Source organism: Macaca thibetana, chromosome 1, assembly GCF_024542745.1.
Source record: "Macaca thibetana thibetana isolate TM-01 chromosome 1, ASM2454274v1, whole genome shotgun sequence".
Taxonomy (NCBI): domain Eukaryota; kingdom Metazoa; phylum Chordata; class Mammalia; order Primates; family Cercopithecidae; genus Macaca; species Macaca thibetana.
This window is the reverse complement of record NC_065578.1, coordinates 142,838,924-142,861,131: the sequence shown is the minus strand read 5'-3', so window position 1 is coordinate 142,861,131 and position 22,208 is coordinate 142,838,924. Positions and strand designations below refer to the sequence as shown.

General features: G+C 37.2%; 1 protein-coding gene across 1 annotated transcript in view; it reads right to left on the bottom strand.

The window, feature by feature from the left end:
- Nucleotides 1-22,208, bottom strand: part of RAB3GAP2 (RAB3 GTPase activating non-catalytic protein subunit 2) — a 122,838-nt gene that overhangs the window by 76,170 nt on the left and 24,460 nt on the right. Inside the window, exon 2 of the mRNA XM_050761039.1 lies at nucleotides 7,536-7,600. Coding sequence (XP_050616996.1) covers nucleotides 7,536-7,600 — 65 coding nt within the window. The remainder of the gene's footprint in view (nucleotides 1-7,535; nucleotides 7,601-22,208) is intronic.

Sequence of the window (22,208 nt, the reverse complement as noted above, 5' to 3'; positions counted from 1 at the left end):
TAGATCAAATGCTCTGAAGGTCAAGAAGTTTTGGAGAACAAAATGGGGAAAAGGCAAAAAGACAGACTGGGAGGGTTACGTTAAAAGCCACGGGCTAAATAAACCAAGGTTTCTCAACCTCAGCGCTGTTGACATTTGGGGCCAGAAAATCCTTTGTTCTGTGCACTGAAAGATGCTTAGCAGAATTATTGGCCTCTACTCACCAGATGCACCTCCCTCAAGCTGTGAAAGCCAAAAATGTCTCCAGATGATGCCAAATCATTGCTAAATATTCACTGAGGAGGCAAAAATCGCCCATGGTTGAGAATTACTAGGCTAGACCAAGCTTGTATTAACATAGAGAGGAAGATCTTTGGCAAAATGCGTGTTTCTGACAATCCAAAGTCCAAAGTCCTAATAAGAAATGGCCTAATGAGAAGGAGACCCTTGCCCAGCCTCAGAGGATAACCTGGGGCATATCCTTACTGTGCAAGTGTTCTCCTTCCACCTCTGGCCAATCTGGTGCTCATGTCGCCTGTGTGGCAGGTGGCATGAGAGTCTAACGAAAATAACGAAATAAGGCAAAACATTTTCCAACATCATCCCAGATTACTAATATTCTAGGAATCTCTAATCAGGTCGTGCTATATCCACTTCTCAGCCTGTAAACAAACATTTCTCTGGGGCCTCTATCTGACCAGCATGCTTTTATTCTCTGTTAATCTGCTAAATCATAATTGCCTCTCTAAACTGTTATAACAGTTTCTGTAAAACAGATGGAGCACATTTCAAAGACTCCTTTGAATGGAAATTTTCCATGCTGCCTACCTTAACTGAAGACATTGACCCAGAACCTTCCTGTGCTTCCTGATCCAGTAACCACTACCCGTTTACCACCTATTAACCACTACCTATTTACAATTGCACAAATTCCCAAGTCTATACTTCCTACCGTTGGCCTTAATACACCAATGAAGGAAAGTCCATTAAATCAGTCTTGCTATGAAATTAAATTAAGCCTTTCAAGCTTCTTCCCAAACTGCCTCAATTCCCTTTACAGCATAAGGCTGAACAAAATATTCTCCTCTAATTACTTCTTTCTCATAGCAAAACAATTATAATACCAACTAAAAGCCTTTATAATACTGTGTTAAAAAAAAAAAAAGCAACAGCAAAGCTATTTACTATTTGTTATAGGATCATCAGTCAGTAGACGGCATAGTACATCTACCTTCTTTTCCAATGTCCCCAAGCCAGCCACTATCTTGTGATCATATCACTTAAAATCAAGTTAGTATAGAGGAAGATCTTTGTTTTACCTTGTCTTTTATCCCAATCCATCTTTCTTCTATTCCAATCCATCTTTCTTCTATCCCAATCCATTTTAAAAGCTTGTTCTACTTGCCTTTTCAGTCTCTTACTGTATTTATTTACAGGCAAGTAGTAATTCCTTAACCTTACTTTTGTCACTTGCCTAATTCAGTACACTTGCCAATGAACTTGACTTGTGTCCCCTTGCCCCCACCCCAATTCAAATGTTGATGCCTTAACCCTAAAGTGACTGTACTTGGTTAGACATAGGGCCTTTAAGGAGGTAATTTAGGTTAAATGCAAATGAGCTCATAAGAGTTGGTTAGGACTGGTGTCCTCATAAGAGAAAGGGACACCAGAACTTGCTCTTTCCCTCCCAGCATGTGTACACAGAAGAAAGGCCAAATGAGGACACGGCAAGAAAGCAGTTGTCTGCAAGCCAGGAAGAAAGGCCTCATCAGAAATCAGCCCCAATGGCACCTTGATCTTAGACTTCTAGTCTCCAGAACTGGGAAAAAATCAGTTTTTGTTGTTTAAGTCACCGAGTCTGTGGTACTCTGTTACGGCAGCCTGAGCAGATGAATACAGACATGAAATAGCTATAGCAGAAAGATGTTTGTCTTCTATCACAGAAACCATTAAAGCTCCTAAGCCTACCAGTGTCATACATGCACACTTCCTTGGACATAGCTGGCTACGCTGATAGTGCATATTAAAATATGCTTTCTTCACTAAGCCATTATTATAGCTAACACCTAAAAATAGAATCAGAATCAACCTAGAGTCAGAAAAAAAAGAGGCTTTCTCCTTTCCTAAAAAAGCCTTGTCCAGATCCCAGTACTGTCACTCTGAACATAAAAGTCATTTTCTGCCATAAAAATAAGAAACTACTCTCAAAGAGCTAACAGACTTGTGGAGATAAAAAGCACTGTGGAGTTTTTAGTCTTTTGCTGAATTCAGTAGCAGCGAGTTGGCCTCCCTGTCAGCATTCAGTGGCAGTGGCTGCTGCTCCTTTCCTCTTTGCTTCCCCTCCTGTGGCTTAACTACGCAGTACCACAGCACTCCTGAAGAGCAAAACACACCATCTCCGTAATGCCAGACTAACGCAGAAGAAAAATTTACCTTCTTCTGGTTAGAATAACCTCAACCCAATGGCAACTGGTGAAGAATCCTATAATTGTTTTTTGTTTGTTTGTTTGTTTGTTTGTTTGGAGACAAGAGTCTTACTCTGTTGCTCAGGCTGGAGTGCAGTGGTGCAATCTCGGCTCATTGCAACATCCGCCTCCCAGGTTCAAGCAGTTCTCCTGCCTTAGCCTCCAAAGTAGCTGGGATTACAGGCATGTGCCAACACGGCTGGCGAATTTTTATATTTTTAGTTAGAGACAGGGTTTTGCCATTTGGGCCAGGCTGGTCTCATACTCCTGACCTCAAGTGATCCGCCTGCCTCAGCCTTCCAAAGTGCTGAGATTACAAGCGTGAGCCACTGAGCCTGGCCTCTATAATTGTTTTTATAATTATAATGCCTTGACACAACTGTAAGTTGACTTCAAGACATTCCACTTCTTCCAATCCTGGTTCCTTCTTTAATGTGGATAAGACTCAGACTCTCAGAGGAGGTAGGTTTTGAGCCTGCTATCTGTTCCTAATAAGAGAGAATAAAAGTTTCTCTTTCCACTCCTTTACATTCTAACTAGGCAACTAGAACGTATACTTTTACATTTCACACATCTGCCAACATTTATTCTAATTCTTGCCTCTGGAGCTGGTTATAGTTCTGGAGTTGTTCATAATCACAGATGGTAGTAGAAATAACAGGAGTCTCTTACCTCAGCTGAGTAGATTCCTAATAGGCCTGGTATAAAACATTCTGCTCAGCAAAACTTCGTAATAGTGCTACATACAGAAAGCGGCTGTTCGAGGGAGAGGTCATAGTCCTTACTCTGGCCATAGTGCCATTTTGTTCCCACCCACCAGTCTCCTTTAACAAAGATGTCTTAAGGAAAGGATCCAAATTCAAAGAAGCTCTCTCGAACAAACAGGATAACTTAAACAACTAGATAACCTCTGAACTTCATTGTACCTGCCTACTTTTACTGTCACTCAAATGTATTCTCCCTCACCATGTACATATGACCCATGACAAGGTACAGGGGTTCAAAGGTGGATAATAGGAACAGCTAGGAATAATTGGTACACCCAAAATTGTTGTGAATGAGGTCTAGCAATACTGTTTCACTTGCTTTGTTTGTTAAGTCACAGCATGAGCAAATCTATCAAGAAAAAGAACACCAAGCTACTCTCATCTATTAGGGCCATTTGTAAATATTCCGATTTTATCCAGATGAAGAAATGTTCTACATGTCAGTATTTTTATGTGTTTTTAGAATGAGTAGAAGCATCTTTCAGCTTTTAACTACATCAGTTAAAAGATCCTTAGATTTATCCCTAGAGACCCCTTGATTTAGGTTATCTCTAGATTTAGTATATCCTTGCGGAAAAAAGAAGCCATGCTTTACAGGTCAGATTTAAAGGAACTGTGTTAACGCTTATGCATTCTAACTATGCTATCATTGTCGACGTCACTCAGAATCAGCCGCAACACTGGCACATCAAAATGAAATACTGCAAAATAAAGAGGCCCATGACCCTCATGAGTATGAGAAATACAGCTAATTAAGAAGAAATTAAAAGAATAATATAGCTAATTAAGAAAAAAAAAAAAAAAGAAAAACTACACCTATTCCACAGAGCAGCCAAGGTGAGCTTGAAAAACCAGAAATCAGATAATGTGGTTTCCGATCATATTTAGAATAAATTTCAAATTTACAAAGCCTCACATCAGACCTACTTGCTTCTCTGACCCCATTGCGTAGCACCTTTTCCTTCTTTTCTACTCATTAGGTTATAATGCCATAAAACAGCACACACTTAGGAAGGCACGTTTTAGATGAGCCAAAAGGCAAGTCTGTGGCACATTATGACTAAACTAACCCACTTAATACTATCGGGGAAGAATTAGTAGATACCTTTAAAGACAGCTTGCCTCACACACAAATGCCTAACTATGTCATTCACAAATATTAACAAATACCCATTACAGAAAAAGCCAAGTATGTATCAGTGGGTTCTTTTAACATGTGGCCACCTGGGTCTGAAATAAATATTATACTGTAGCTCAGCACCGGCACTATTTTACATATGTAATAATAACTGTCACACTGGAACCTCTTCTGAAATTATAAACGCATGTGTCCACTTTAATATGCAGTGCCTGTGAGGTTTATTCCAGAAAACCTCAAACTTACTTGGAAGTCTCTTACATTATTCACAATGGTAACTTAGCTACATGATTTCAGAAAGCAAATACTAAAAGTAAGTGTACCAAATACCACATGTAAGGTAACTGCCATTTACACTATCCCTTTCTGGGAAATTCTCAAAGCACATCCTTTTCTGAAAGGTCACTTTCATAGGGTCATGAAGAATCTTCAAGCTTGTTTACACAAACCCCCTCCTTTCCTTCCCTCCCCTCCTCATTCTTGCCATAGCGAACTAAACTGCTGATGAATGCCTGACTAGGAGGCAGCAAAAATAGAGCTGCTGATGTCCCATGAAGTGGCCTGGTATAAACAGTATGTCCCCCTCCCCAAATATCCTATATTAGGATATTAGGTTGTAATCAACAGACTCAGTAAAATCTTCATATGAGCTCTGAATGTGAAACAAAGAAGGAGAAATAATCTAAGACAACCACAAGCAAGAGACATAGCAAAAGCCATGCAACAGTTTAAATCCTGAGTAAGCAGAAACCAGTCAGTCTTAGGAAAAGCAGAGTAGCTGAGGCTCCATTTTGACATAGCATTAGAAGAGGACCAGGTGTTGTTCATGGAGGTGCTGTGGTAACCAACTTCCCTGAGCTGCATTTTATCCTATTCGACACATCCTAATTCTCCTAGAGGTCTTCTGAAATGGTTTCCTGTTCTTAATCTCCTCATGGAGTTTTTCCATAAATCTCTATTACATGAGCATATCTCTACTTCTTAGCACATGATGCTCTCTGATTTCTCTGCTAAAGCTCTTCTTTTCCTCATCTTCCCCAACTCAGTATGACACAACATCCCTCCAGTTACGCAAGCCAAATATCTGGCAAGGTTTTTAAAAAACTTCTTATTATGGATATTTTCAAATATTAACAAAAGTAAAGAGAATGGCATCTATTACTCACCTTTTGAGAATGTCAACCTTTCAACAATCATGTTTTATCTATTTCATACCACACCCCAGATCAAATAAGTTATTATTGGTTTTTCACTTTCCTCTCATCCTTCATAACCAGCTCACGGGAAAGTCTTATCATTACCTCTGAAAATTATCCAGAATCCATCAATTTCTCATTTTCACTAATACCACCTTAATCAAAGCCACAATCATCTCTCAACTAAGCTACTGCAACAGCCTTGAAATTGGTCTCCCTGCTTCTACTTTTGCTCCCTACTTCAACCTATTCCAAAGAGCAGCCAAGGTGAGCTGTCAAAGCCAGAAATCAGGTAAGTGTGGTTTTCCATTGCATTTAGAATAAACACCAAATTCACAAAGTTTGACATCTGGCCTGCTTTCTTCTCTGCCCCATCTTGTAACAGTGTCAGTCCTGCTACATCACACTGGCCTTCTTTATGTTCCTTCAAACTCTCAAGCCCATTCCTGCCTTGAGATTTTGCATGAGCTGTTGCCCTGGCCTAGGATCCTCTCTGTCAGATTTTCACATTGTTGACTCCATGTTGCCTTTTAGATCTCAGCTGAACTGTCACATCCTCTGAAAAGACTTCCTTAACCACCCAATCTACAGCAGTCACTTGATAACTTGCTATCACATTACCATTTGAATTCTTTTTCATCCATCTTTCTTTTTCATGTCTCCCTCTCATAGAGTATAAGCTCCTAGAAATAGGACTGTAAGAAGACCTATCTAATATTCATTCTTCTTTCTTAAAACAAAGTCCTGATTTTGTTCAGGTATCAACATCCATATTGCCATGGGCCTCAGGAGAAGCTGACCCTCTTACCCTCTAACTCCAATATGATTCAACAATGAATATCTCGTATCCCTTGCCAGTGATTAGTTCAGAAATGAGCATGTGGCCCAATCCTGGCCAAGAAGATATAAGGAAAAGTTTGCTAGAGACATCTAAGAAAGTAGTTCCCTAATTCCTGAAAGAGTCATGAAAAGCCTGAGTCGTCTTCTCCCTCTAACCATTAATGAAGAAACATGTCCACACTACATCTGTGAGTGAAACAGGCATTAGGATGAAGCCAACACTGCATATACAAAGTAGACAGAAGGAAAGAACTTGACATATTTGAATTGCCTGATCAGCCAACCCAGGAGTCCATTCTATCTTTGGACTTCCTTCTATGTAAGCAAATAAGTTTTCTTCATATTTAAGCCAATTAAAGTTAGATTTTTTTTTTATTATTACTCATATGTGAAAATATACTAACATATATAGGAACTTTGTCTACCTTGTTCCTTGCTATACTCCCGGCACCTACAAAAATGCCTAGAATATGGTAGGTACAGCAAATATTTGAGTGAATAGTAAAAGAATGTAAAAGAATAATTTATGAAAGATAAAGAATCCTAAAACAATTATTCTCTATTTAGCCCACTGCTATGGTTTGAATGTGCCCCCAAAAAGCATGTGTTGAAAGTTTAATCCCCAATGCAACAGTGTTGGGAAGTGGGGCCTAATGAGAGGTAATTAGGTCATGAGAGCAGAGTGAATAGATTAAGGCCATTAATAAGGGAGCAGGTTCATTATTCTGGGAGCGAACTGGTTATAAAAAGAGGAGTTTGGCCCATGTTTTCTTCCCTCCCACCCTCCCCACCACCCTCTGGTCCTATCACCTTCACCGTATTATGATGCAGCAAGAAGGCTCTTGCCAGATACTGGCTGCTGATCCTGGACTTCCCAACGTCCAGAACTGTGAGCCAATTTCTGTTCATTATGAACTACCCAGTCTCAGGTATTTTGTTATAGCAACACAAAATGAACGAAGACACCTGCTTTAGCTACAATGTCATTAAGTTCCTTAAGAAGAAGTATCTAGTTAAGTACTATTAGGTAAGCACAAAAATGTTCTTGACATAGATTTTAAAATGTCAACCTGACACTGAAATACGTCACCATCATTACAAAAGGAAAATGCCACTATCAAAAAACATGCATACATTTATAAAGACTTACAGGTTCTTGGGGTTCGGTTTCTTCCCATGCTCCCCAACCATCATCTTCCCAGTCTGTTGATTTACCTGTTTTTAAAAAGATGAACAATGCCTGCATGAAATATAGGGCTTTAAGTATCTTTAAAGCATTTTTTCTAAACATCATAGAACCAACCTCTGTATAATGCTGATGTTCAGAAAGAAAATAATGGTAAACTGTGTTATACCAGGATTTTGCTATATGTAATAGTAACAATCAGAAAATATTTGACCTACTGAATTTCTAAATTTATATATTAGTCAAATTGTGTGCAAGTTATTATTAAAATTGTGTGTGAGTTATCTGGATCTTAAGATATTGGACATCAAGTTAATCCACATTCAAATCAAACTGCAAAGATGACTTTTTAAAAATCTAAAAATGACAAATGTTTATTACTCAAGATATTAGACAAATATACACAGTGATGAAAAAAACCACACCTAAAATTTCACACAGATGCCTTAAAAAAGTAACTTGTTTTTTGATAAGACAAATCTTTAGTGAAAAAGAAAACTGAATTTTGAAACAAGACAAACCTACTATTCTGCACCCTTTTCTGATATTCTTGATTTCTTATATGTTGGAACATCCTCTCAGAGGAAAATAAGATGGTCAACAACGATGCAACAAGGAACGTAAAAGCCCAGATAGGTTTGGACAGTTATGTTCCCTTACAAGGCCCAGGTGACTGGTTTTTACATAATCATCTTTTAATTTATCAGAAGAGAAAAAACTATCATTTTTGAACAACTACTCTGAGACAAGCATGAGATACTTTATATGCATTAATAAAGTACAAATAAAACTTTAGGCCCCAGAATCACACTGCCTAAGTTTTATTTGAACTTTATCATCTTTAAAAATTTAATTTGAGGCAATAAATATAAAGTTTGTTTTTTTGTGGTTTTTTTTGAGATGGAGTCTCACTCTGTCGCCCAGGCTGGAGTGCAGTGGCATGATCTTGGCTCACTGTAACCTCCACCTCCTGCGTTCAAGCCATTCTCCTGCCTTAGCCTCTGGAGTAGCTGGGACTATAGGTGCATGCCACCACACTCGGCTAATTTTTGTATTTTTTGTAGAGAAAGGGTTTCACCATGTTGGCCAGGCTGGTCTCGAACTCCTGACCTCAAGTGATCTGCCCACCTTGGTCTCCCAAAGTGCTAGGATTACAGGCGTGGACCACCATGCCTGGCCTTGAGGTAATACATATAAAGTATTGAACGCTTGTTCAAATCCTGGATCTAGCACTTACTATCTCTGTGACATAGTGCAAATTACCCATCCAAACTTTAGTTTCTAATCATAAAGGCATGGAAGACAAGAGTACCTATATCTAGTAGGGTTGTTGTAAGGACTTACACCAGATAGCATACTAAAGTCCTCAGTACCTGACACATACCACGTTCTCAATGCTGGTCAAGGTTTAGCTAAATCAAATATTATATTTAAGTAATCAGCTTTAAAATTCTGGGAGGAAATCAATTTAAAAGATGGGACTGGTTGGTAGGCTATTAATTATTGCCTCAATTTCAGAGCCTGCTATTGGTCTATTCAGGGATTCAACTTCTTCCTGGTTTAGTCTTGGAAGAGTGTAAGTGTCCAGGAAATTATCCATTTCTTCTAGATTTTCCAGTTTATTTGCGTAGAGGTGTTTACAGTATTCTCTGATGGTAGTTTGTATTTCTGTGGGGTCGGTGGTGATATCCCCTTTATCATTTTTAATTGCGTCGATTTGATTCTTCTCTCTTTTCTTCTTTATTAGTCTTGCTAGTAGTGGTCTGTCAATTTTGTTGATCTTTTCAAAAAACCAACTCCTGGATTCATTGATTTTTTGGAGAGTTTTTTGTGTCTCTACCTCCTTCAGTTCTGCTCTGATCTTAGTTATTTCTTGCCTTCTGCTAGCTTTCGAATGTGTTTGCTCTTGCTTCTCTAGTTCTTTTAATTGTGATGTTAGAGTGTCAATTTTAGATCTTTCCTGCTTTCTCTTGTGGGCATTTAGGGCTATAAATTTCCCTCTACACACTGCTTTAAATGTGTCCCAGAGATTCTGGTATGTTGTATCTTTGTTCTCATTGGTTTCAAAGAACATCTTTATTTCTGCCTTCATTTCGTTATGTACCCAGTAGTCATTCAGGAGCAGGTTGTTCAGTTTCCATGTAGTTGAGCGGTTTTGATTGAGTTTCTTAGTTCTGAGTTCTAGTTTGATTGCACTGTGGTCTGAGAGACAGTTTGTTATAATTTCTGTTCTTGTACATTTGCTGAGGAGTGCTTTACTTCCAATTACGTGGTCGATTTTGGAGTAAGTACGATGTGGTGCTGAGAAGAATGTATATTCTGTTGATTTGGGTGGAGAGTTCTATAGATGTCTATTAGGTCTGCTTGCTGCAGAGATGAGTTCAATTCCTGGATATCCTTGTTAACTTTCTGTCTCGTTGATCTGTCTAATGTTGACAGTGGAGTGTTGAAGTCTCCCATTATTATTGTATGGGAGTCTAAGTCTCTTTGTAAGTCTCTAAGGACTTGCTTTATGAATCTGGGTGCTCCTGTATTGGGTGCATATATATTTAGGATAGTTAGCTCTTCCTGTTGAATTGATCCCTTTACCATTATGTAATGGCCTTCTTTGTGTCTTTTGATCTTTGATGGTTTAAAGTCTGTTTTATCAGAGACTAGGATTGCAACCCCCGCTTTTTTTTGTTCTCCATTTGCTTGGTAAATCTTCCTCCATCCCTTTATTTTGAGCCTATGTATGTCTCTGCGTGTGAGATGGGTCTCCTGAATACAGCAGACTGATAGGTCTTGACTCTTGATCCAGTTTGCCAGTCTGTGTCTTTTAATTGGAGCATTTAGTCCATTTACATTTAAGGTTAAGATTGTTATGTGTGAACTTGATCCTGCCATTATGATATTAACTGGTTATTTTGCTCGTTAGTTGATGCAGTTTCTTCCTAGCCTCGATGGTCTTTACATTTTGGCATGTTTTTGCAATGGCTGGTACCGGTTGTTCCTTTCCATGTTTAGTGCTTCCTTCAGGGTCTCTTGTAAGGCAGGCCTAGTGGTGACAAAATCTCTAAGCATTTGCTTATCTGTAAAGTATTTTATTTCTCCTTCACTTATGAAACTTAGTTTGGCTGGATATGAAATTCTGGGTTTAAAAGAGAAATGTAAATCAAAACCACAATGAGATACCATCTCACACCAGCTAGAATGGCAATCATTAAAAAGTCAGGAAACAACAGGTGCTGGAGAGGATGTGGAGAAATAGGAACACTTTTACACTGTTGGTGGGATTGTAAACTAGTTCAACCATTATGGAAAACAGTATGGCGATTCCTCAAGGATCTAGAACTAGATGTACCATATGACCCAGCCATCCCATTACTGGGTATATACCCAAAGGATTATAAATTATGCTGCTATAAAGACACATGCACATGTATGTTTATTGCAGCACTATTCACAATAGCAAAGACTTGGAATCAACCCAAATGTCCATCAGTGACAGATTGGATTAAGAAAATGTGGCACATATACACCATGGAATACTATGCAGCCATCAAAAAGGATGAGTTTGTGTCCTTTGTAGGGACATGGATGCAGCTGGAAACCATCATTCTTAGCAAACTATCACAAGAACAGAAAACCAAACACGGCATGTTCTCACTCATAGGTGGGAACTGAACAATGAGATCACTTGGACTCAGGAAGGGGAACATCACACACCGGGGCCTATCATGGGGAGGGGGCCGGGGGGAGGGATTGCATTGGGAGTTATACCTGATGTAAATGACGAGTTGATGGGTGCAGCACAGCAACATGGCACAAGTATACATATGTAACAAACCTGCACGTTATGCACATGTACCCTACAACTTAAAGTATAATAATAATAAATAAATTAAAAAATAAAAAAAATAAAAAAGAATAGAAAAAAACTTTCCACTCAAAAAAAAAAAAAAAAAAAAAAAATGGGACTGATTCTGATGGCTTTCAGTAGGAAGGAAGCAAATAGATTCACTTATATACAAGGTTTTAAAAGTTGCTGGAATCAATTACATACAGATGATTAAAGAATTTGTTATAGTCTACTACTTAGAGTCATCGTTCAATTAGCTTTGTAGTAACAGTCTAATCTTCTGTACTTAAATGCCAAATAATTACTTCCTAATAGGCATATATTAAGTCCTAAAATAGCACTATCATTTGATTAACATTGCGGAATTTATAGAAGAGTTCCGTATACAAGTCAATTAGCAATTTAACAAATACTCTATTAAACACTATGTGGCAAATCCTGTAGTAGGAGCTGAGAAAAATACAAGCGTACTCCTTGCCCTTGAAGAATTCATGATCTATTGCAGAAGGCAGACAAACATGGAATCATAATATATGGTGACTACAGTAATGGACCACTATGGGAACTTGGATGAGAGAGTAAGTCCTTAAAAAGTAGCTAGAAAGGCTGGGAGGAAAAGTCAGCATGAATGAAAGAGGCAGAAAGATGCAATGTATATGACAACTAACATGTATTAAACATTTCTGTATATCTAAATGCTTTATAGACATTGTTAGTTCACTTAAACTTCACAGGATCCTTTACTGTCCCCATTTTACAAGGGGAAAACAGATTTCTTGGAGAGTTTAAGTAGTTTGACCAAAATCACACAGGAGTAAGTGGCAGAGTAAAGCTTGAGTTCAGGTCTATCTGAGTTCTAAAACCCATGCTTGTAAGTATTAGACTATATGTACTCCTACTATGGCTCATGAAGGGTAAGATTAGGGAAAAGTGGTGTTTATAGTTAAGGCCAAAAGTAAGAAGGTTCTTATTTTAAAATAGACACATTCCCTTGATATTGCGATTTAGAGATTTTTTTTTAAACTTGGAAAATTACAGTTTGTCTTTTGGCAATTAAATTCAATTAAGCCAAATCTTTATTTTGCTAATTTTTCCACTGTACCAAAAACAATTGTCTTCTTGTGGGTTTAAGGCAGCCAACAAGGCTATCCCATTTAAAGTTTCAGAATATGTATTGTCTCATATGAGAAAGCAAAGTATCTAAAAGAGCTTATTACTATAAAGTTCATGATTCAATTTTTAAATTGCTATAAAAATAATGTATATATCAAATTACCACAATCTTGAAAAGACCACACAGAATTTAGACTCTTCAGGAAGGCTGCAATCACTCATGCATTCAACAAACCCAACATCTTTTATGTTTTGGGCACCGTGCTAAATGCTGGAAATATAAAAGCAAACAAACCTTCAAGGAGCTTAGTTTGTGCACATAACCTCTGCTGAATGTGTATAAAATAAAACTATAAAAAGCGTGTTATTTCTCCTCCATATTGGTATAAAAAGCACCTGACTCAATTCACAAATGACTCATATAAGCAAATAGAAGACAGCAGTAATTTGGATTTCCTACCCCTGCAGAGATCCAATATCTCCCTATGCCACAATTCAGAACCTCCAAGAAAAGAAAGACCTTGAGAAATACTTTATACAAGATATTTAGGTTTATGAAGGTTTACCCATTCTCAATGCCCCTGACTGGAAAGCTTCTTTCAACAAAAAGGAAGGAGAATTTAATTGGGCATCTTCTATTATCATAGGAATGCATTTTTCCCAACCAAGTCAAGGTAAAGGAAGGTGAAACAGCACTATTATTCAGGTAAGTTAAAAGATATTTTTGGTAGGTTGCTCTAGAAGACTAAGTCTATTTATAATACTATGAGAGAATGCATTCCAAATTATAGTCAACTTAAAAAATGGGAAACGTTTTGCCAGTGAGGCAATACCCTTGTGGCTATTTCTTTTTATTTTTTATTTATTTATTTATCTATTTTGAGGCGGAGTCTCACTATATCACCAGGCTGGAGTGCAGTGGTGCCATCTCGGTTCACTGCAACCTCCAACTCCCTGGTTCAAGCGATTCTCCTGCCTCAGCCTCCCAAATAGCGGGGATTACAGACATGTGCCACCACACCCAGCAATTTTTGTATTTGTGGTAGAGACGGGGGTTTCACCATGTTGGCCAGGATGGTCTCGATCTCCTGACCTTGTAATCCGCCTGCCTTGGCCTCCCAAAGTGCTAGGATTACAGGCATGAGCCACCGTGCTCGGCCCCTTGTGGCTATTTCTACTCAGTGACAGTGATTTAATTTTTGTAGCCTCCTATGTCCTACTGAAAATCATTTGAGACTGTTTTGCAAGGAGCTAGTTGACAGCTATTTTCAGCTATTAAAAAGTGTTATAATCCCAGCACTTTACCAAAGTTATTTCTTATGCCTTCAGGTTATGCAAGCAGGTCAAGCACATTCTTTAGAAAAAAAAAAGGTATATATTGAGAAAATAGCTGATGAATGTCTAATAAAATTGCCATTCATGGAAAAAATTCTGTTCAGGCACAGTACTTCCTTCTGGTAACCTTTCTAAGGAGGATGGTATTCTTTAATCAATATCATTAGTATTCTTTAATTGATCATTGGTCAAGAATGTAGGTAGCCAAAGCAATGGTCAACATAAATTTGAGAACTATGCACTGTTTTAGGTTAATATGGAATATTACTGTAAGGCCTTGAGGTTCATAAACTCTATGTCATCATGAAGAAATAAGACTGATTTGCCTTATTATCAATTACTTCCAAAAAAGGCTAAAAATGGCTCACCATGATTGTCTCTTAGAAGAATAAATAGATCAATATCTTTTGTAGGACAGAGTAATTTGAAAGCCCTAAGCTCTGGTATAACTTAAAAAGGCAAATCAGTTTAACAAAATGTACCATGGAATTAAGGACACCAGGACAGCCAGCTTCTTTAGGACAGTCTAGATCCAGTGTAAAGATTCTAAACATTCCACCAATCACCAAATCCCATAGCCAGAGCTATGTGGCCCTCATTTCTGTGAAAGGCTAGACTACAAATTATATGGCAACAATTTTTCAATTGTTACTTTCCCTATTTATTAAATAAGTAGCAACCACCCAGTCTCCAAAAAGCAATTCTTTAAACGACACTATTATCAACTGCCTATGTCTTTCATTTTACTGTAGTCCAATCCAACAAAATTGGTCAGAAAATTAAGAAAATAGCATTCACATTAATTGTCTTCATAAAACCAGCATTATAGTCTCTCTCGCAGATCCCTCTTGATAGGTAGGCCTTAAAACCTTTACAATGAAGAAATTAAAATAATGACTTAGGGGGTGACTAAAGTTTTAGAGATTGCCCTACTCTCAGAGATTCTGTTTCAGAAGGTCTGCAATGGATCCAGAAATCTCTATTTTAACAACTTTCCCCACCCTGAAAATTTGAGGCAGATGGTGATGCATGGATCACCTCAAGGATAAACCTAAGTGCTGGTCTAATTTAATCCTAAATATTGTTTTCCTTTGCCTGTCATCACTCTTCTATTCTTTCACTCCAGTTGGACTGTTCATTCACTGGTATGCAATCTTGAACAGCGCTGTCTAATAGAAATATATCACAAGCTACCTATGTAATTTTAAATTAACTAATAGCCATATTAAAAAGTAAAAAAAAAAAGGTGAAATTAACCTTAATAATATAGTTGATCATAATACAACCAGAATATTGTTTCAATGCATAATCAATATAAAATTATTGGTGAGATATTTTACATTCATTTTTCATATACACTCTTCAAAATCTGATGAGTGTTTTTTTAGTTTAGTTTAGTTTTGAAAAGGGGTCTGTCACCCAGATTGGAGTGCAGTGGTGCAATTACAGCTCACTGCAGCCTCGATCTCCTAGGTTCAACTGATCCTCCCATCCTGGCCTCCCAAGTAGCTAGGACTACAGGTGTGTGTCACCAAGCCTGGCTATTTTTTTTTTTTCTTTTTTTTTTTGTAGCGATGAAGTCTTGCCATTTTGCCCAGGCTGGTGATGTGTGTTTTACATGTAGAGCACATCTCAGTTTTTCCTAGTCACATTCCAAGTGCTCAAAACTACACGTAGCTAGTGGCTACAATATCAGACAGCTCAAGTCTAGAACACCAATTAAATCTCAGGTTTAATTGAGTTGTCAGGTTGCACTGGATTGGTTGCCCAGTTTTACCTTCTAGAGAGTTACATGGCCTTGGGCAATTTAATTTCTTACTGCGTTGGCTTCCACTTTAGCAAAAATGGAGTTAAAAACTGCACCTTACAGTGCTTGGCACATAGACACCCTTAATAGCTGTTATAATTACCACTATCCAAATACAACATTCTCTCTTACTCTTTGCCTTTGCCTATCCTACACCCATTAACTAAATGCTCCCCATGTGACTCTACCTCTCCAAATCCAACTTCTCCAAACTAAGGTTAATCCTTTATGAAGTTTTCTTGTATCCGCCAATGATCTTTCTCTCTTGTGAAACGACAGCATTTGACTGTGTTTCTTATTCAGAACTTAATTATATACTGTTTTGAGTCATTTGCTGCATTGTTAGTTAAGAGGTACTTATCTGATTTAACATAAATGTACACCCTGTCTACACAACTATTAGGCTTTCAGAGGGCAGAGAACATGTATCCTGTGTATGTGCACGCACATACACATACATAAAAGTACCATAAGTACTTAATAAATATTTGCTAAATGAATAGTAATTGAAAATGACATTCTTACTCAAATACTTTCCCATATACCCCCATAAAAGCAGCTGTATTTAAATTAATATTTTATAATATAACGAACAAATCAGCGGTTGTTTCTAAATCTTTTGCATTTCAAAAGAAATACAAGAAATACAAAAGATTATGTTTTATAAACTTTACATATAAAGATTTTATATTTAGGATCCAAATCATCTTTTTCAAACAACTTTTTTTTGTGGGGCTTGGGGGAGGGACAAGGTCTAGCTCTATTACCCAGGGTGGAGTGCAATGATGTGATCCTGGCCCACTGCAGGCTCAATCTCCCAGGCGCAAGCAATCCTCTTACCTCAGCCTCCCAAGTAGCTGGGACTACAGGCATGCGCCACCATGTCCAGCAAATTTTTGTATTTTTTGCAGAGACAGGGTTTCACCATGTTGCCCAGGTTGGTCTTGAACTTGTAGGCTCAAGCGAGCTGCCCGTCTCTGCCTCCCAAAGTGCTGGGATTACAGACATGAGCCACTGCATCTGGCCTTCAAATAACTTTTGTATGTAACATTGTAATATTAATAATTTTCTTCTATTGCATTCCATTTTAATTAGTGAGAAAAAATAATTAAAAAGTACCATTTCTTAGCTTTAGTTTTGATCATGAAATAATAGGAATAGTATAGTATTTTGTTTGAATTCAAGTCTAAGAGGCAGAATTTGATTAAATCTGAAGATCTTCTAAAAATCTAGTTCAGAGTAGATGGCTTGCTATGCATTAAATGATTTTTATATTTCACACACACACGCATGTGCACACATAATGTATTTTTCAACATTTCAGAACAAAATGTGTATCATTACTAACAAAACATCCTACATCAGTAATGGAAAACCAATTTGCTCAATTACATGGGACTTTCAACAACCTGATTTCATGGTAGGGCTAGAAGAAATAATTACAAAAGCCATCGAGTTCCCAGATAAACACTATACCATTTTGAAGATTAAAAAAAAAGAACACCACATCATTCTTGGGAATGTAGTCTACTATGCAAATATTCTTTTTGCCAACAGTGAATAAAACGGGTTACATTAAAAACAGTTCAAGAATAGCAAATATTGCTTTCTGGAGAAATCTAAAAATAGACGATGAGAATGCTTCTCAGGTCTTGTTACTTTCATGCTACAATTCACATCCATAGGAGACATTTAGGAGACGTTGCTCCTAAAGTGGCCATGTTACAATTGTATTATATCAGGACAGCGTTCCAGCAATAAGAAAAATATTTCAGATTCATGTTTTTAACTGAGCTTTCTCAGCTCATTTGTTGTACAATCTACTGATAAAATAGCATTTCTGGGAATATAAGATATTTCTACTTTGTTTTAAATCGTTTTTTTTTTTTTTTCGAGACGGAGTCTTGCACTGTCACCCAGGCTGGAGTGCAGTGGTCGGATCTTGGCTCACTGCAAGCTCCGCCTCCCGGGTTTACGCCATTATCCTGCCTCAGCCTCCCGAGTAGCTAGGACTACAGGTGCCCGCCACCACTCCCGGCTAGTTTTTTTTTTGTATTTTTTAGTAGAGACAGGGTTTCACCGTGTTAGCCAGGATGGTCTCGATTTCCTGACCTTGTGATCCGCCCGTCTCGGCCTCCCAAAGTGCTGGGATTGTACAGGCTTGAGCCACCGCGCCCGGCCTGTTTTAAATCTTTAATCTTTTTTTCCCTCAATCCTTTCTTAAGGGGTGAACTTCCTTTAAAATTTATTCTGTTTACATTCTTATCCATTTTTTTTTTCCTTAAAATTCACAGAAAATCAAAGATTGCATTAAAGATTTCATTTAGGTCTTTCAAGAAATTTGTCATCTTAAAATATTTTGTTTGTCCACCTCAGTTGCTGAAATTTTCTTTCACTCTGGTTTATACCACATCTTGAATCATACCCTCTCTCTAAATAAGATTAATAAGCTGATCTCCAACCAACTTACATGATATGAAGAGAAATAAAGAGGAGCGAGATAAAGTTATAAATAATAGTAACAAAAAAGCAACTGCATCCTCATTGATTAGCAACCTGACTTTTCAATCTTTAACTTTTTTTTTTATACCTATCACTGAACAGGACTATTTGAACTATTAATATCTAGAATAATCGGTAACATAACCATAAACTCCTGTTCTTACCCTCACCAAGTTAAATGTTTTGACTGCATAAATAAAACCAATGACTTCAAAATGTAAAATGTAACCACAATTCCCTTCTGAAGAGAATTTTTTTCCTTGAAGAGATTAGATTATACTAGTATGAAAAACCTGTTATGTCTCTCATTTGATAAATGAAACCTTCATACAGAAAACATTTTAATTAATCATCAAAAAAATTACAGATGTCTTATTTAGGGGTATTTCCAATCAATGAATTATTCTAACAACAGAAGTTTAAATAAGAAATTCAACTTCTGCTTTCCACAGCTCTATTTAATTCCCAAAATACATTATCCTAATTTGCTTCTGAACAGTCTGTCCTCATAAACTGAGTGTATGTTTTTTTCATTTAACAAGAACCTGAAGCTAGAAAGGAAATTGAATTCTAGAAGTGGGCAATTAATTTGACAATATTTGCTTTTTCCAATATGAGTATGTCAAGTTCAAATACTAAATGAGAAACTGAAACCATTAAATGTTAGGAAAAGGAAAATTTAATTTAGTTTCCGTGGTCTAATAAAAGATCTTAGCACAGAAGTAAATTCATTTCCGTTCTTCTGAGATGAGAAAAAACAGAGATAATGTACTTGCTTCTATAAAAAGTAAGAACCTCTACAACCTGTGACTTGTAAATAATTCAGGGGATCCAACGAATTTTATTTGGCTCTACTTGGCCAAGGCAAGAAAAGCATCACCCAGCAGTACAAAGCTAAAAGAAAAAAGAAAAGTCTAAAGAACAGAGAATCTGCCTCTTATATTCCTATACATCAGAATTATTAATTTTTTCCATTTCTAGGGAAATGGAAAATAGGAAAATAAATTTCATATTAGCATGAAATTTCGTGTTAGCAAGAAATACTAATTTGAAAATAAATTTCATATTAGTCAGTCACTGACTAAAGGGTTAAATTACATACATTAAAAATGTACATGTCTATTACAATTTTGTTTTTTTAACAACTTCATATTTATATATATTTTTTTAATATCCAAAGCAACAGAAAAAGATAAGCATGTCTAAAAAGGCGAAGAAGTGTACAACATTATGAAATGTAGGTAAAGGTGTGTAAAAATTGCTAACTAAAGCTAACTTCTGCATGTCCTAGAGAAACCAATTCTATATTTTCTTCCTTAACCGACTCTACTATTCAACTACTGTCCCTGAAAAATCTCCTTATATTTAAATTAAATCCTTCCTAAACCAGCCTAATTTTGCTGTTACTGTTTTTCTTCAAAGTACACACAGGAACGTCTGATACTAATTTTAACAATATCACATGATAACATGGAATATTTTGGTTCCATAGTAAAGAAAAAAATGTAGATAACATATTTATCATTGTTTTATTTCATAGTTAGCATTCCTAAAACAAGGACAAACATCCAACTCAGACACAATCCAACACACAGTAGACATTTGTTCATTATTAAGTTCCTACTACAAAGCATTTGTGTACCAATGCTGGGGATATAACAAATACATTACCATTCCCTGGCCTAAAGTGGTTTATAATTTAGTGCAGAATATAGAGACATCAACAGACAAATGCAACAGAAGGCTGATATTACCAAAAAAACAGGAAACTAGGGAAAAAAGTAGCCACATACTCTGAAATGAAGGTATTCCATGCAATTAATATAGATAATAAGTCATTATTCTTTCACAGCTCCATATTATACCACTGTGTCAATGTAGCATAATTTAATCAACCTTCTACTATCAGGTATTGTTTTCAACATTTTTGCAGTTATAAACACTTCCTTGTAACATGAAACTGTATACTGATTTTTTGACTTTATAAACTGTTTCCAAGCTTGCTAAATAACTTTACCAACCATTATTTTTTAAATGAGTAAAGAAAAACTGACTTCAAATATAAGGTAATCATCTATTTTTCCAAACAGAAGACCCAAAAATACAAAGTTTTTGGGCAATCTGAATACTAAACATTGTAAATGCAGGCACTTAGATGACATAATCAAATGCCTACATGTGACATTTAATTATGTCACATATAACATTAATTTACAGATAAAACTGTTCAAAATCCCAATGACAGAAAATACACTGACTTAGAACTCTTGCTTTTATTCATTTTCATTTTTCAGGAAACAAAACCCTTCCACATGCACCTTCAACATCAGCCTTTAAGGAAAAAAAAAAAAAAAAAAAAAAAGACGTAATAGGCCGGGCGTGGTGGCTCACTCCTTTAATTCCAGCACTTTGGGAGGCCGAGGCGGGCGGATCACGAGGTCATAAGATCGAGGCCATCCTGGCTAACACGGTGAAACTCCGTCTCCACTAAAAATACAAAAAATTAGCTGGGCGTGGTTGTGGGCGCCGGTATCCCAGCTACTCAGGAGGTGGAGGCAGGAGAATGGCGTGAACCTGGGAGGCGGAGCTTGCAATGAGCCGAGATCGCGCCACTGCACTCCAGGCTGGGCGACAGAGCAAGACTCCCTCTCAAAAAAAAAAAAAAAAAAGAAAAAAAAAGACATAATAATAAACACATGTATTTACTACACGCAAAGCATTGCTCTAAGCACAACAGCTTTCCCTCTGAGGTATGTACTACTGTTACTTCCATTTCAAAGATGAAGTTTCTGAGGCAAATGGAGATTACATAACTCGCTCAAGGTCACACAACTGACAAGTGGCAGAACCGGGATTCAGACCCACGCAGGCTAGCTCAGAGGTCATTTCCATCTACTTTTTGAGTCAACTAACAGTTTTCCAGAGTACATCATCTTCAGTGCCATCTGTTATTTGAGATAGTCTTTTGAATCTGGTATGATGCTGTCACTGGTCGTTTTAAGCCCACTCACACTCTCTATCAGCATAACACGTTAAAAAGCAATACAACGAGGGGCTGCTACGGAGATCAAAGCTAGAGAGCTATACAGAAAATACCTTTGTCCCCTAGAGAAAATAGTTTTTTCTTATGCCCAAAGTCTATTTACAAAAATTAATTAGGTTACTGCCCAGAAAGCGAACTTTGACACAACATCCAAAAAGCAGAAAACACAGGCACAGAAGGCACTACCTTAAAGTAATAAAAGCCATATATGACAAACCCATAGCCAACATCATACTGAATGGGAAAAGTTGAAAGCATTTCCCCTGAGAACTAGAACAAGGAAACTTTTACCACTTCTATTCAACATAGTACTGGAAGTCCTCACCAGACCCATCAGACAAGAGAAAGAAATAAAGGCCATCCAAGTTGGAAAAGAGGAAGTAAAAGTGTTGCTGTTCACCGATGATATGACCGTATAAAAAATCCTAAAGATTCATCCAAAAGGCTCCTAGATCTGATAAGTGAATTCAGTAAAGTCTACAGTTACCAAATCAATTTACAGAAATCAGTAGCACTGCTATACACCAACAGTGACCAAGATGAGAACCAAATCAGCAACTCAATCACTTTTACAACAGCTGCAAAAAAATAAAACACCTAAGAATATACTTAACCAACGAGGCAGAAGATCTCTACAAGGAAAACTACAAAACGCTGCTGAAAGAAATCACAGATGACACAAACAAATGGAAACACATCCCATGCTCATCGATGGGAAGAATCAATATTGTGAAAATGACCATACTGCCCAAAGCAATCTACAGATTCAATGCAATTTCCATCAAAATACCATCATCATTTTTTCACAAAACTAGAAAAAAAATTCTAAAATTCATATGGAACAAAAAAAGAGCCCGCATAGCCAAAGCAAGACTAAGCAAAAAGAACAAATCTGGAGGTATCATATTACAGGACTTCAAATTATACTACAGGGCTATAGTTACCAAAACAGCATGGTACTGATATAAAAATAGGCACTTAGACCACTGGAACAGA